General features: G+C 48.9%; 1 protein-coding gene across 1 annotated transcript; it reads right to left on the bottom strand.

Annotated features, from left to right (window-relative positions):
- Window positions 1-310: 310 nt before the first annotated feature.
- LOC107298487 (zinc finger protein 260-like) lies at window positions 311-12843 on the bottom strand (the record flags this gene model as incomplete). The annotated part of the gene is made up of 4 exons (XM_029286537.1): window positions 311-1012; window positions 1067-1304; window positions 11670-12530; window positions 12709-12843. Coding segments are annotated over 4 exons (1903 nt in total), but the record flags the coding sequence as incomplete, so codon positions are not given.
- Between the last annotated feature and the right edge of the window lie 1103 nt (window positions 12844-13946).

Raw genomic sequence — 13946 nt, 5'->3', positions numbered from 1 at the left:
AATGTTGCTGCTTTGTGAGCCAAACCCTTCTCACACTCCCAACACTTAATGCCCTTTTCCTTTAGTGTGTACTCTCCAATTGTATTTAAGACACTGTGACTCGGAAAAATATTTTCCCCACACCAAACAATTGTAGAGTTTCCCTTCTGTCACTTTGTCCCACGTTGTTCATGACAGAAGAGATTTATCTCTACTATGGATTTCCTGATGTATTTTTAGCTTTGATTTATAATTAAAAAGTTTCTCACTCTCTGCACATTTGTAAGGCCACCCTCCTGTGTGATTTCTGGTGTGCTTGCAAAGTGATGAAGACTGGGCAAAACATTTCACACACTACAGAGAGTTATATGGTTTTTTCTCCAGTGTGGGTTCGCTGATGTCTCACAAGATTATTTTTTTGAGAAAAATATTTATTGCACTCTGAGCATTTATGGGGCTTCTCTCCTGTGTGGATTCGGCTGTGAGTTCTAAGGGAAGATGAATGAGCAAATGTTTTCCCACAGTCTAAACATTTGTAGTTTTTCTCCCCTGTGTGAATTTTCACATGACTCCAAAGGGTTGATGTGGTACGATAAAATTTTCCACATTCGTTGCATTGATAGGGCTTCTCCCCTGTGTGGGTTTTATGATGATTCCAAAGTACATCCTTATAAGCAAAAGATTTTCCACACTCTGGGCATTTGTATGGCTTCTCTCCTGTGTGGAGCCTCTGGTGTGTTGCAAGATGGTGTTTTTGGGTAAAGCATTTCCCACACTCCCCACATTTGAATGGTTTCTCCCCCGTGTGGATTCTCTCATGAACCTGAAATGCTTTTTGGGTAATAAAACTTTTCCCACACTCCCCACATTTATACGGTTTCTCCTCTTTGTGACTCTTCTGGTGTCTCTGAAGTTCAGAAGAATACACAAATCGTTTCTCACATTCTGGGCATTCATGGGGTCTCTCTCCCATGTGACGTCTCTGATGTTGCACCAGTTGTGATTTCAAGGCAAAACATTTCCCACATTCAGGGCACTTTTTGTTTTTCTCCCCTCTGTGTGTTTTCAAATGTTTCCGAAAAGATGCATTGTCGGTAAAACATTTTCCACATTCAAAACATTTGTAAGATTTTATTCCTGCATGAATCTTCTCATGGTGCCAAAGATCTGCCTTCCGAGGAAAGCTCTTCCCACATTGCCAACATTTGTAAGGTTTCTCCCCTGTGTGAATTCTCTCGTGGTCTCTGAGACAGGCTTTTTCACGGAAAAATTTCCCACATTCCAGACATTGATAAGGTTTCTCTCCAGTGTGGATTTTCTGATGTCTAAGAAGGTTTGACTTTTGACCAAAGCATAAATCACATTCCTCACATTTATGGGGTTTTAATCTGGGGGAGCTTCTGAGATCTTTGGCACCTTTTCCAAAAAAGGATTTCTCACCCTCCAATCCTTGACTGGATCGGCTCCCCACATGGACCTTCCAGTGGGTCAAAAGGAGGGACCAGCGAGCAAAGGCTTTCCCACACTCGGAGCATTTGTGGGTTCCTTGGTGGTTTTTCAGAGTGCTGCTTGTGTCTGGCGGGGGATCCAAGAGCTTCCCACTCTCCATGCTTTTTGGTGACTGCTGCCTTGTGCCGATTTTCTATTATCTGTTGATAGTTGGCTTGCAGGTGAATCTTTGCTCACAATCTTTTATCCCCTGTTAGAAGGAGAAAGAAGCGAAGAGTAATATCTCCTTTTGAGACATGTAGAGAAACACAAAATCTTGGCCTTGGAAGGGACCTTGAAAGTCTTCCAGCCCAATGAAGGCTGCTCAGTACACCTGACCCCTACATCTCTAGGAGAGATGTCCTCAATTTATGACCAGTTAGGACTGGAATTTCAGTCGTTCAGTGAAGCAGCAATCATATGACCACTTGGATCCACAACTATAATCCCAGACTCCTGGTTGCAATCATGGAGTGATCTTGAGGGTTCTTAAATGGAGGGAGGCTCAGGCAACTGTTGTTAGGGGAGCCTCAGGGGTGGAGGAGGTCATGGAGACCAGGCACAGGCCACCCATGAGTTGGGGGGTAGGTGCTGAAGTGGGATGCAAAGCTGCAGCCACTCCTGGAAGCCTGAGGCGCCCCAGCCCAGCCATGCAAAGCAGCATTAATTGACAACAATGCTGAAACTGGGCCTTAACGGGAGGCCTGGGGCCTTCAGCAGTGTCATCCAACGGACACTGACCCCAGGCCTGGACTTCAGCCCACTGCCTCTGCTGCCATTGAGAAATGAGGCCTTAATCCCCAGATCGGAAGCCTTTGCAGCCTTGCGCCATTCTCCAAGCCGCATTTCCATACTGTTGCTAAGCAACGTGTCCCAAAGCATCTCTAACCTTCTTCAGGGCCCCCTCAACTTCCACATTTCCTGTGCCAGGACTCACAGGGCCTCTCCTGCCTACTTAAGGCAACCCCACATTCCTTAACTGGGACTTCGTCTGCTTGTGAAGTCGCTTAACAACCATCACCATGAGGGCAGGATTGCAGTCATTGAGCAAAGCGGTCATGTGACATCTCACTTAATGACCGCTTCTCTCAAAGACTGAGATTGCAGTCAAACCTGTGGTCATAATATGAGGAGTATCTATAGGGAATCCCCAAAATTAAGGCATCGCATAAGCAAGGGAGGAGGGAAGAGTGTTCGGGTTAGTGTAAGCCAGGAGTAGTCAACCTTGGCTCTTTTATGACTCGTGGACTTCAACTCCCGGAATTCCTGAGCCAGTCATGCTGGCCCAGGAATTCTGGGAGTTGAAGTCCACAAGTCATAAAAGAGACAAGGTTGACTACCCCTGGTAAGCAATCAATTTCTGATCCCCTTTTCTTGCTTTTTCCGATTGTTGCACTACTGAGCTCCATCCCGTCATGATGTCTTAATCCTCACTTCATGACGCATTTTATACATTTTATAAAATACTACAAAAAGGAAAAAAATGAATCCAGAAAATTATAAAGCAATCAGCCTGACATCAATACCTGGGAAGATCCTGGAAAAGATTGTTCTGTCCCAGCCTATGTACGTCCTTGTTACTGCACAAAGACAACCCCTCTTTTAACAGTAGACTGGAAAATACACTCTTTTTATTTGAGTTACAGATCTGATAATTGTCCCAGAAAAACAAAAGCAACAGAACACTTTTCCAACGGAGCATGAGTCAAACAGGAAGTAACTCAGAGACAAAATAAACAGACCATGATCTCTTGACTCTGAAGTTCTTTGCAAATGGTTGCCTCCAGCAACCAGCCCTGCCCACACATTCCCTTTTTGTTACACAGCTCCCAAAGCGTGGCTTCTCACTGCTTTCTCCTCTTCCCCTGGAATCGCCCCATTGCCTCCCTCTGTCCTACTCGTGTGAACCGCCTACATCTACGAGCGTCTCTGAGGTCTTCCAGATGTGCTTCCTCCGAGTCCGACTCAGCTTCCCAGCACAGCTGGCTCTCAGCTGGATCATGAGTGGAAGGACCAGCCTCCTCATCAATCTGTAAGTCCTGCAGCTCATCAGAGCCTCCCTCCAACCCTGATGGCTCTCCTGGCCCCTCCTCCTCTTCTTCCTCTGATTCCCCAGACTCAACTACTGGGATCACAGGCTGGCACAGAATCACAGCAAAGATAATCAAACAAGGAATCTGCAAAAGTCTAGAAACAAACAAAGCTATTACTAGAAGCCAACATGGGTTTGTCAAAAGCAGATCACGCTACTAGACAAACCTTATTGTATTCTTTGGAAAAGTGACTAAATAGTGGAACGGCTAAATTCCATCGACATAATATACTTGGATTTCAGTAGGGCATGTGTCAAAGCAGACCACAGCACACTTCTTGATAAGATAGAAAAATGTGGGATATACAGCATTACCACCCGATGGATTCATAACTGGCTGACCAACCACACAGAACACGTAGTCCTGAATGGAACTACATTAAGCCTTCATCCAGCAACTTGGGAGTGAAACACAATTTCTCTGCATTGCTGTTTTGTCAAATAAAGATTTAAAAAATATAATGTTTATTCTCCAAACCAAGATTTAACCAAGATTTGTTTACTCACCTTGAAAGTTATAGCTAAGAGGTTTCTGGTACACTTGTTACTCTTCTGACTCAAGGCTAGGAACGACCCTCACTGCTGACTGGTTTGATTTCTCCTTAATCCATTCGCCCTTTGTGCAAGAAGCTGCTTCTCCAACTGGGCCATGATTTCCAAATTCTCTAGAATGGAGTCCCGGCCAAAAGTTGGTGGATCCCGATCCAAGAATGCCCCTTCTCCTCTGTGGAGCTCACGGCCACATCCTCACTGGTCTCCTGCAAAGAGAAATGAGAAAGGCTCAGATGCTAACAGTGATACTGAACATAATCTGTAAATGACTTGGAAAAGGGAGGAGAATATGGAATTATTTGTTGAGGATATCAAATAATGGAGACAGAATCGTGATTCAAGAAGATCTTGATGAACCAAAATGGAAGAAACCAGCAAGATGAAGTCCAACAGGGACCAATGCAGTTTTGAGTAGGAAAACTCAATGGAATATGAGAGAGATCAGATGGGGCAGAGCATGTGTGTGGAAAGGGCTGCTCTTTCCTGCTCTTTATGGAGGCTGCAAGAGCCACAAAAATTCCAGGTAGGTGTTTCGAAAAATATTTACAATTAGGAAAAGCAGCCTTTTGGCCATCAGCTTGTTTTATTACCTGCTCACAAGACTAGCCTCAAAACTTCCTTGGTGCATGGTAAAATATCCACCAAGGGGCTGCCGCACCACAGCCTCTTCTAGGCAAAACAAGGAAAAGATAAAGTTTAGAAATTCTGCCCAGCTTTTTAAAGTGCCCAGCTTTTTAAAGCGGAAGCAAAGTAAACATTACCATCAAAACAAAGGACTTTATTTTTAGCTTTTTACATTGAGCTCAAAGAAAGAGGAACTCTTGGGGTTTAAGAAAACATGAACTGCATTCAGTTATTTAAATGTTTTCTTTTCCCCCAAAGACTCCCCACCCCATCGCAATGAGGTCACTCGGTGTTAATACTGTGGGAAGAATCCAGAGAAAGAAAGAGTTTGGGAATATTAAAAAGGCAGAATATTATATTTCCCCAAAGGATCTTAAAGGCAGAAACCACCCCCCCTCCCCAGTCACTCTGCCCCAAACAGAAACCATGTCTGCAGAAATGTGATAATCTTGTCAGAAAGATTGGAACCAGGAAGCTGGGATTAGAAAGATAAAGATCCCTAGAATCAACAATCCCTCACACCAAAAAAATCCAACAGTCATCAGCCACAGGGAAGCAGGATATGACCTTTGGGACATAACAGGATTAACCCACCACCATCAGAATACCAGAAAGGCAAACTCAGACTCAGCTCAAAGTTCATACCACAGGAACAACTCCAAACAAAAGCTCGACAAGTCATAAAAACCCACCACTCTTTACTACATGTAGTCAGTTTTTCCTAGAGCCATCTTTCTGTCCGGCTCTCCTCTTCCATAAACTACAACCTTCTTTCTGAAGCAGTCTCCATGTTTATTTATTCCTCGCTAGGACTGGACCTTGTTGGAGATTTTTTCTTTCAATAATACCCCATTTACAAACTCCGTTTACTCCATTTTCTGCAACTGCACGCGCGGGATATGCATGCTCGGAGACCTCGTCCTCTGACGGACCACAGAGAGACCTTCTGAAAGCAAAATCCCCAGAGCTCCTTCCCGGATCCACCCGGAGCCCCACGGGGAGCCCTGGCCGGGCGAGGAGGGGGCAGATCCAGCCCGGGGAGGGAGGGACCCCCCTTTGCCCCCCTGGAGGGAAGGGAGGGATCCGCTCCCTGCAGGCGACGCCAGAGCCGAATCTCCCCAAGGAAAACCCGGGAAGCCGGAGAGGCGGATCCGCAGCTACCTTTCTCCTGGCGGGGGGGGGGGGAAGCTCTCCTGGCGGGAGGGGCGCCCCAAAGGCCGGAGGGGGAGCAGCCAGACCTGCCCGGAGCGGGATCCAGAAGTCTCTCCCGAGGGATCCTGCGCCGATCCTCCCAGGGCGAAGAGGGACAAGCAGAGGGAAGCGGAGGTCCAGCAAGTGGGAAAGTAGAGAGGGGGCGGGGCTTCTGCTTTCCTCCTGGGCTCCGCCCCCGCCTTACAGCCCCGCCCCTTAGCAGCCTCAGCTCCTCCTTCCTTCCCTTCCCATTTCCGCCTTCCCAGCCGGGTCTCCCTGTTTCTCCGCTGGGCATCCGCCTCCGGGGTTCCTCTGCCCATGTGAAGAGTGCCCTGCTGTGCCCGGGCGGGGCTGCCTCCTGCTCCAGCATCTGTGTGGAAACTGAAGCTCCGCGATGGCTTTTTGGGGGGGAGGCAGGAGCGACAGGAACCCCCCGTCCGTCCCTTCGAGGAGGGCTCCTCTCCGGCTGGGTCTTTGCGGAGCCCGACTGAGGACGGAGAGGGAGGGGCTGACCCAGGGTCCCTTCCCCGGGGGAGCCTCCGTGGCCGTGTGTGTGTGTGTGTGTGTGTGTGTTGCAGAAGCCGAGTCCCAAAATGCCTTTACCCGCCCCCTCCATCCTCCCCATCTGTCTTTCCCAGCCTATGGATCCCATCAACTTTGCTTTCCGCTCTTCTCCTCATAACTCAGCCAGAATTTCACCTTCCTTCTGGAATTCCTTCTTGTTCCAGTCTCATGAAAGCATTTCATCCCATTTCCCTTACAAAGCAAGTATAGCTGCAAAATATTTCAGTCTCGACTTCCCTGGGGGGGGGGGAGTGGGTNAGGCTGGGAGCTGCCATGATGCTTTGGGGCTTCACTGCCCCGGAGTCAGAGGGGGGACCTTAAACTATGATTCCCTTTCAGCCCAGGAAGTCATTGTTCACCACTGGTGAACAATGCAAAATGCACTCTGGAGAAATTAACAACATGCTGCAGGATAGTGGAGATGCTTTTATTAAGGCTGCACAATGGATTGAAACTTTTTTTTTTTAAAAAAAACAAAACCCCACACCCCAGAAGCTTATGGGCTTTCATACAGTTCCCACAGAAACAAAACATCCGTGAAACCTTAAAAGTTTTACTTTACAATTCTAAAAGAGAATTTTCTGCCCCATTTAAGAGGGGGCGATCCGGGTCTCTTCCACTGTGAATAGGAGAGGAGGCAGGGTGGATAAGGGGGCAAAAGAGACCCTGAGGCTTAAGTGGCATCTGAAGGATATTTTTAATAACATTTATATTTTAAGTAACACCCAGCCAGGGAACTTTTTTCTCTCTTCACCACAATTAGGAACTGCTTTGTGTTTTTTTAAAAAAAGATTTCAGGATAAAACGTTAAGATTTTTAGGACTCCTCTCTGTGGGGACTCACGAATGTATGGCAACAATTCTCTCATTTCAAGGAACAGACTTTCCACACACCAAACTCTGTTGCGGTTTGTCACCCGGAAAGTGAATCCAGTAGTCCGAGCACCTGGTAGAGAAGTTACCCAAAGCCCCTTCCCGGATCCACCCGGAGCCCCACGGGGATCCTGGGCCGGGCGAGGAGGGGGCAGATCCAGCCCGGGGTCCCCCCTGTGCCCCCCTGGAGGGAAGGAAGGGATCCACTCCCTGCAGGCGACGCCAGAGCCGAATCTCCCCAAGGAAAACCCGGGAAGCCGGAGAGGCGGATCCGCAGCTACCTTTCTCCTGGCGGGGGGGGGAAAGCTCTCCTGGCGGGAGGGGCGCCCCAAAGGCCGGAGGGAGAGCAGCCAGACCTGCCCCGAGCGGGATCCAGAAGCCTCTCCCGAGGGATCCAGCGCCGATCCTGCCAGGGCGAACAAGGAGCGAAGCCGAGATCCAGCGAGTGGGCGGGTCGAGGCGGGGGCGGGGCTTCTGCTCTCCTCTTCGGCTCCGCCTCCGCTTTGCAGCCCCGCCCATTGGCCTCCTCTTCTCCCCCCTCTCCCTCTCCTTCCTGCTTCCCAGCTAGGGCTTCTGTTCCTCCGCTGGGCGTCCGCGTCCAGGGTTCCTCTGCCCATGCGAACAGTGCCCTGCTGTGCCCGGACTGAGCTGCTTCCTAATGCAGCATCTGGGCGTAACCTGAAGCGCCGCGATGGCCGCGAAAGAGTCACGGAGGGAATGGCGAGGATTGCGGCGCTTCCTGCAGGCTGGAGAAGAGGGCGGGGAGGGGACGCGAACCCGGGAAAGAGCTGCTCCCAGGGGAGGGGGGAGGGAGGGGGCGGCTCCAGACCATCCGGGGTCCCCTCCGCGGCCGAGACGGGAGGGAAAGAGAAGCGGGGCAGGGTCCTCCGTGCAGCCGAGGTTGGGGGAGCGCCTGGGGGAGGAACGGGAAGGAGTCCCGAGCGGATCCCTTCTGCATCCCGAAGATCCTGGAAGTGCAGCTGCGCAGGTGTCGAGGTGGGAACAGACGGAGGGGGCGCCCCAGCGAATCCCTGGAGGGAGGAAGTGGGAAAGAGCCGGGGGCAACAGGAACCGATGCCCTTGGAGGAGGGGTCTCCTGCAGCTGCCCCAGAGTCCCCCAGAGGACCCGTGGACGGGGGGGGGGAGCAGATTCCCCCAGGGCCCCCACTCGCCTTTGCCTCCCTTCTTCCCAGAATCGGACAGAGGTCACTGCTTGCCTCTCAAAGACAAAGACTGCTGGACTTCCTCTAACTCGGGGGGGGGGGCACCCAATTTTTACACAGGCTTAGAAACAGTTTGTAGGGCCCTGAGGAGACCCCTTCTTCCCTAGTCCCCCCCATGACACTTAATTCGGATTTTGGCCCCTGAAGTACATTTGAACTTTTGAATATATATTAAGCATATCTGAACTCTTCAGAAGCCCCCCCCATTATCAAATGTAACCTTTAGATGCCTTCAGAGCAGCTCACCTGTCTGGGGGCTGCAGAGTAGAAACCCAGCCTAACTCACCTCTGGAGGATTCCATTTAGTGAATGCTAGCAAGACTCCTTGTGGCAAGACCATCACTGGACCCACAATCTAAGAAACACAACGTTAAGCTGCTGTGTGTAGAATGTAATTTTATTTACTCTGCAGTCCAAAATATTTCTCTTTCTGAGATACAAAAACAATTAGGAGCATTTAGAGCAGCACCCGGGTTTAAGGAAGAACCGGAAGGCAAAGCAGGTCAGTCCAATGAGAGCCAGGAGACCCTCTCTGGCCACCTTGCCCCAACTGCTGTCCTCCAGATGTTTGGGACTTTGACTCCCACATCTGCATATCACCAGATTGGGAAAGGTCCTTCTGGGGCATAACAGGCCACACTCAGTTGGAAAGAATTGGGTGGGGGAGGTGGGGCAAGGGGGTCTCTTCATAGAAACCGGTGTTTTTTTATAATCTTGGTAACTTTTAAGATGTGTGGACTAAAATCCCCAGAATTCCCCAGGGAGCATGCTGGGAATTGAAGTCCACGCATCTGAAAGTTGCCAAAGTTGAAAACCTCTGACAGAATCACATCCCTTGGCTTTCTGACGAATTGTTTGGGAACTGCTGCTTCACCTGGAAAGCAGCTCCTTTTTCATGGCGGGGACCTCCCACTTCTGGAACCTTCTACAAAAAGAGGTGTGAATTGCCACTGCCCTGCAGATACAGATGTATATATTACATACATACATACACATTTGGAATACTGCATCCAGTTTTGGTCACCATGATGTAAAACAGATGTTGAGACTCTAGAAAGAGTACAGAGAAGAGCAGCAAAGATAATCAGAGGACTGGAGGCTAAAACATATAAACAACGGTTGCTAGAATTGGGAATGTCTAGGCTCATGAGATTAAAACATACCATGTATTTCTTCACAGGCTAGCATGGCTTCTTACAGTTCTGTAAAAACAATAAGCTCTTTTTCCCACTGACTCTGCCTGTGGGGGGTCAGCAAGGAAGGTCACAAACGGTGATCACACCTCAGTGTTGCACTTTGTAATGTAGTAATTGCAAACCAGGCACGTAGCGCAAGTGGGGCTGTAATGCCTGCAACTTCTGGGATCAGCCATACGTCCATTTTTTTTTAGCACCATCCGGATTCCGAACGGTGGCTGAACAAATGGACATGAGCTGAGGACTTCTTGTACTTTAATCCAAACACTGCAGGGACATGTGGGGGCCAAAAATGAGTTGTTTATCTTAAAGAGATATTCATAATGTAGAGTGTAGCTGCTTCATTTTGGCCATCACGATCGCTTAGCCTTAATTGTGCTTTTTGTGACCGTGAGGATAAAATATTGGAGGGAAGGGGCTGCAATCACTTGTGCATCTTATAAAGGCCAAGGGATGTAAATATAATAATAATCATAACAACAATAATAATAATATTGGAAGGGACCTGTCGAGCCCTGCGCGGCCGTCCAGACTGGCGGACAGGCCACCGTTCAACCCATCCACCTTACCCTGGCTTCCAGGCTCTCAGAACGACGCTGGGAAGCGACCCGGCTTCCAGACGTCCAGGCCGGTGCTTGGGAGCAAGCCGCAGCGTCGCCGGCCCCTCGGGAAGCTGTCGCCGTTGCCTCCATGGCCTGCGCCTTCCTCTGACGTCAACTGCAGGCGCTTCGCAGGGCCGACATATTAGGAGGCAGGGAGGCCGGCGGGCAGTTGTGAGAGGCAAGCCCAGCAAGAGAACAAGCTGGGGGAGCAGCCGGCTGAGGCCTTGCCGCTCCTGGGAGTAAAGCAGCCGGCTTGACTGCTCCTGCAAGTAAAGCAGCCGGCTGAGGCCATGACTGATCCTGCAAGTAGCATCACAGGCTTGCAGCATTCTGGACATGGGGCAGGGTGGAAAAGGCGAAAAGTGCAGGGAATGTAAATGCTGGTCTGCGGGGTGGGGCTGCATGCTGGTTTGAGGGGTGGAGATGCTAAGGGCGTGGTTAATAAGGGGGTGGGGCTGGAAAGGCAACGTGGGTGGGGCTGTTGCGAAGCCTATGTAAGGCACTGGGAGCCAGCGTCTCCCAGTGCTGACTTTATTTTGAATAGAGTGAATTAAACTGCTATTCGTCTAGCGTACCGGCTACTGGCTGTTTTGTGAAGCACTGAAGCCGGACGGTTCTGACAGGACCTTGGAGGTCGTCTAGTCCAAACCCTATCCCAGGTCCTTGGTAAGGACTTGATAGGTAGACAAAAATGCCAGATCCAGTCTGAACATCTTGAGATGATTAATAATAATAATAACAATAATAATAATATTGGAAGGGACCTTGGAGGTCATCTAGTCCAACCCTCTGCTCAGGCAGGAAACCCTATACCATTTCGGACAAATGGCTATCCAGTCTCTTCTTAAAAACTTCCAGTGTTGGAGCATTCACCACTTCTGGAAGCAGGTTCCACTGGTTAATTGTTCTAACTGTCAGGAAGTTTCTCCTTAGTTCTAGGTTTCTTCTCTCCTTGATCAGTTTCCATCCGTTGCTTCTCGTCCTGCCTTCAGGTGCCTTGGAGAAGAGCTTGACTCCCTCTTCTTTGTGGCAACACCTGAGATATTGGAACACGACTATCATGTCACCCCTCGTCCTTCTCTTCATTAAACTAGAGTCTGCTATGGACTTTTTGATGCATTTTTAGCTGTGATTTACAATGAAAAAAGTTTCTCACACTCTGCACACTTGTGAGGCCACTCCCCTGTGTAATTTCTGTTGTGCCTGCGAAATGCTGAAGGTTGGGCAAAATATCTTCCACTTTCCAGACATTTTATGTTTTTTCTCCAGTGTGGTTTCGATAATGCTTCAAGAGAGTCCTTTTTTTAGTAAAACATGTATCGCACTCGGAGCATTTATGGGGCTTCTCTCCTATGTGGATTTGGCTGTGACATCTAAGGTTATATGGTTTAGCAAATGCTCTCCCACAGTCTAAACATTTGTAGTTTTTTTCGCCTGTGTGAATTTTCATATGACTCCAGAGGGTTGATGTGGTACGATAAAAACTTCCACACTCGTTGCATTGATAGGGCTTCTCCCCTGTGTGGATTTTCTGATGTCTCCAAAGTACATCCTTATAAGCAAAAGATTTTCCACACTCTGGGCACTCGTATGGCTTCTCTCCTGTGTGAACCCTCAGATGCCTTCCAAGGTGCTGTTTCTGGGTAAAGCATTTCCCACATTCCCCACATTTGTACGGCTTCTCCCCTGTGTGGATTCTCTCATGAACCTGAACCTCACTTTGTGCAAAAAAACTTTTCCCACACTCCCGACATTCATAAGGTTTCTCCTCTTGGTGCCTCTTCTGGTGCCTCTCAAGTTCAGCAGAATTTACAAATCGTCTCTCACATTCTGGGCATTCATAGAGTCTGACTACAGTGTGAAGACTCTGATGTCGCACCAGGTTTGATTTCAAGGTGAAACATTTCCCACATTCCAGGCACTTTTCGTTTTTCTCCCCTCTGTGTGTTTTCTCATGACTCCAAAGAGATGAACTCAAGGTGAAACATTTCCCACACTCAAAGCATTTGTAAGATTTTATTCCTACATGAACCTTCTCATGAATCCAAAGATGTGCCCTCTGAGAAAAGTTCTTCCCACATTCCCAGCACTTGTAAGGCTTCTCCCTTGTGTGAACCCTCTCGTGGTTTCTGAGGGTGGCTTTTTCACTGAAAAATTTCCCACATTCCAGACATTGATACGGTTTCTCTCCAGTGTGGATTTTCTGATGTCTAAGAAGGTTTGACTTTTGACCAAAGCATAAATCACATTCCTCACATTTATGGGGTTTTAATCTGGGGGGGCTTCTGAGATCTTTGGCACCTTTTCCAAAAAAGGATTTCTCACCTTCCAAACCTTGACTGGATCCGCTTCCCACATGGACCTTCCAGTGGGTCAAAAGGAGAGACCGGCGAGCAAAGGATTTCCCACACTCGGAGCATTCGTGGGTACTCTTGTGGTTTTTCAGAGTGCTGCTTGTGTCTGATGGGGGATCCAAGAGCTTCCCGCCCTCCATGAGTTCTGGCAGCTGCTGCCTTGCGCTGAGTTTCTACTAGCTCTTGAAAGTTGACTTGCAGGTGAATCTTTGGTCAGAGTTGTTTTCCTGCTGGTGGAAAATGAAAGAAGAGGAGAATAATGTTTCCTTTTGAGAATGGTAGAGAATCACAAAATCTTAGCCTTGGAAGGGACCATGAAGGTCTTCCAGTCCACCCTCTGACCAGGGGAGAGGTCCACATTACACCCCAGACAAAACCACCATTGATTCCATCACCCCACATCCCTCGGAGGCAAACTCTCCTGCTGTTCAATGACTCTATCTTTTCCTCCTTGATTCTCGTCCTATGACGAGGTGAAAAAGAAGCCCTAAAACTTTAGGTAGGAGGAAGGCCCAGGCAAGGGACGTGGGCGTGTCTGGGGGGTAGGGGAGATGCGGGAGACCAGGCTCAGGTCAGCCATGTGTTCGGGGGGTGCTGAAGTGGGATGCACAGCTGCAGCCACCCCTGGAAGCCTGAGCTGCCCCATCCAGACCATGGAAAGCAGCCCTGATGGACAGTAATGCCGGGGCTGGGCCTTAAGTGGAGGCCTGGGGTCACTGAACCCAGACCTGGACTTCAGCCCACTGTCACCTCAGCCACTGAGAAATGAGGCCTTAATCCCCACAACGGAGGCCTTTGCAGCCTTGCGCCATTCTCCAAGTCACGTGTTCCATACATGTTTCCAAGCAAAATATCTCAAAAGCATATGTAAGCTTCTCCAGGACCTTCTTAAGTCAAACGTGGCCTGTGCCAGGACTCACAAATGCCTCTCCTGCCCACTTCAGGCAACCCCACATTCCTATCAGGGACTCATCTGCTTAACGACATGTGAAATTGCTTAACAACCACACTCTCAGGAGTAGAGGATCGCAGTCACTGAGCCAAACTCTCACGTGACATCTTTTTTTTTATTATTTTAATATTTTTTTATTTTTTAAACCAACAAAACAAAACATAACACACATACACACACAGTGTATACTCCTCCCTTTTTTTTTAACAGCATGGACATGCCCAGGTGTGAAAAAATACTGGACTAAAATAAGAAGA

The sequence above is a fragment of the Protobothrops mucrosquamatus genome, unplaced genomic scaffold (assembly GCF_001527695.2).
Source record: "Protobothrops mucrosquamatus isolate PMUCROS unplaced genomic scaffold, P.Mucros_1.0 scaffold4018, whole genome shotgun sequence".
Classification (NCBI taxonomy): domain Eukaryota; kingdom Metazoa; phylum Chordata; class Lepidosauria; order Squamata; family Viperidae; genus Protobothrops; species Protobothrops mucrosquamatus.
The sequence above is the reverse complement of the archived record's forward strand: the minus strand, read 5'-3'. Positions and strand labels throughout refer to the sequence as shown.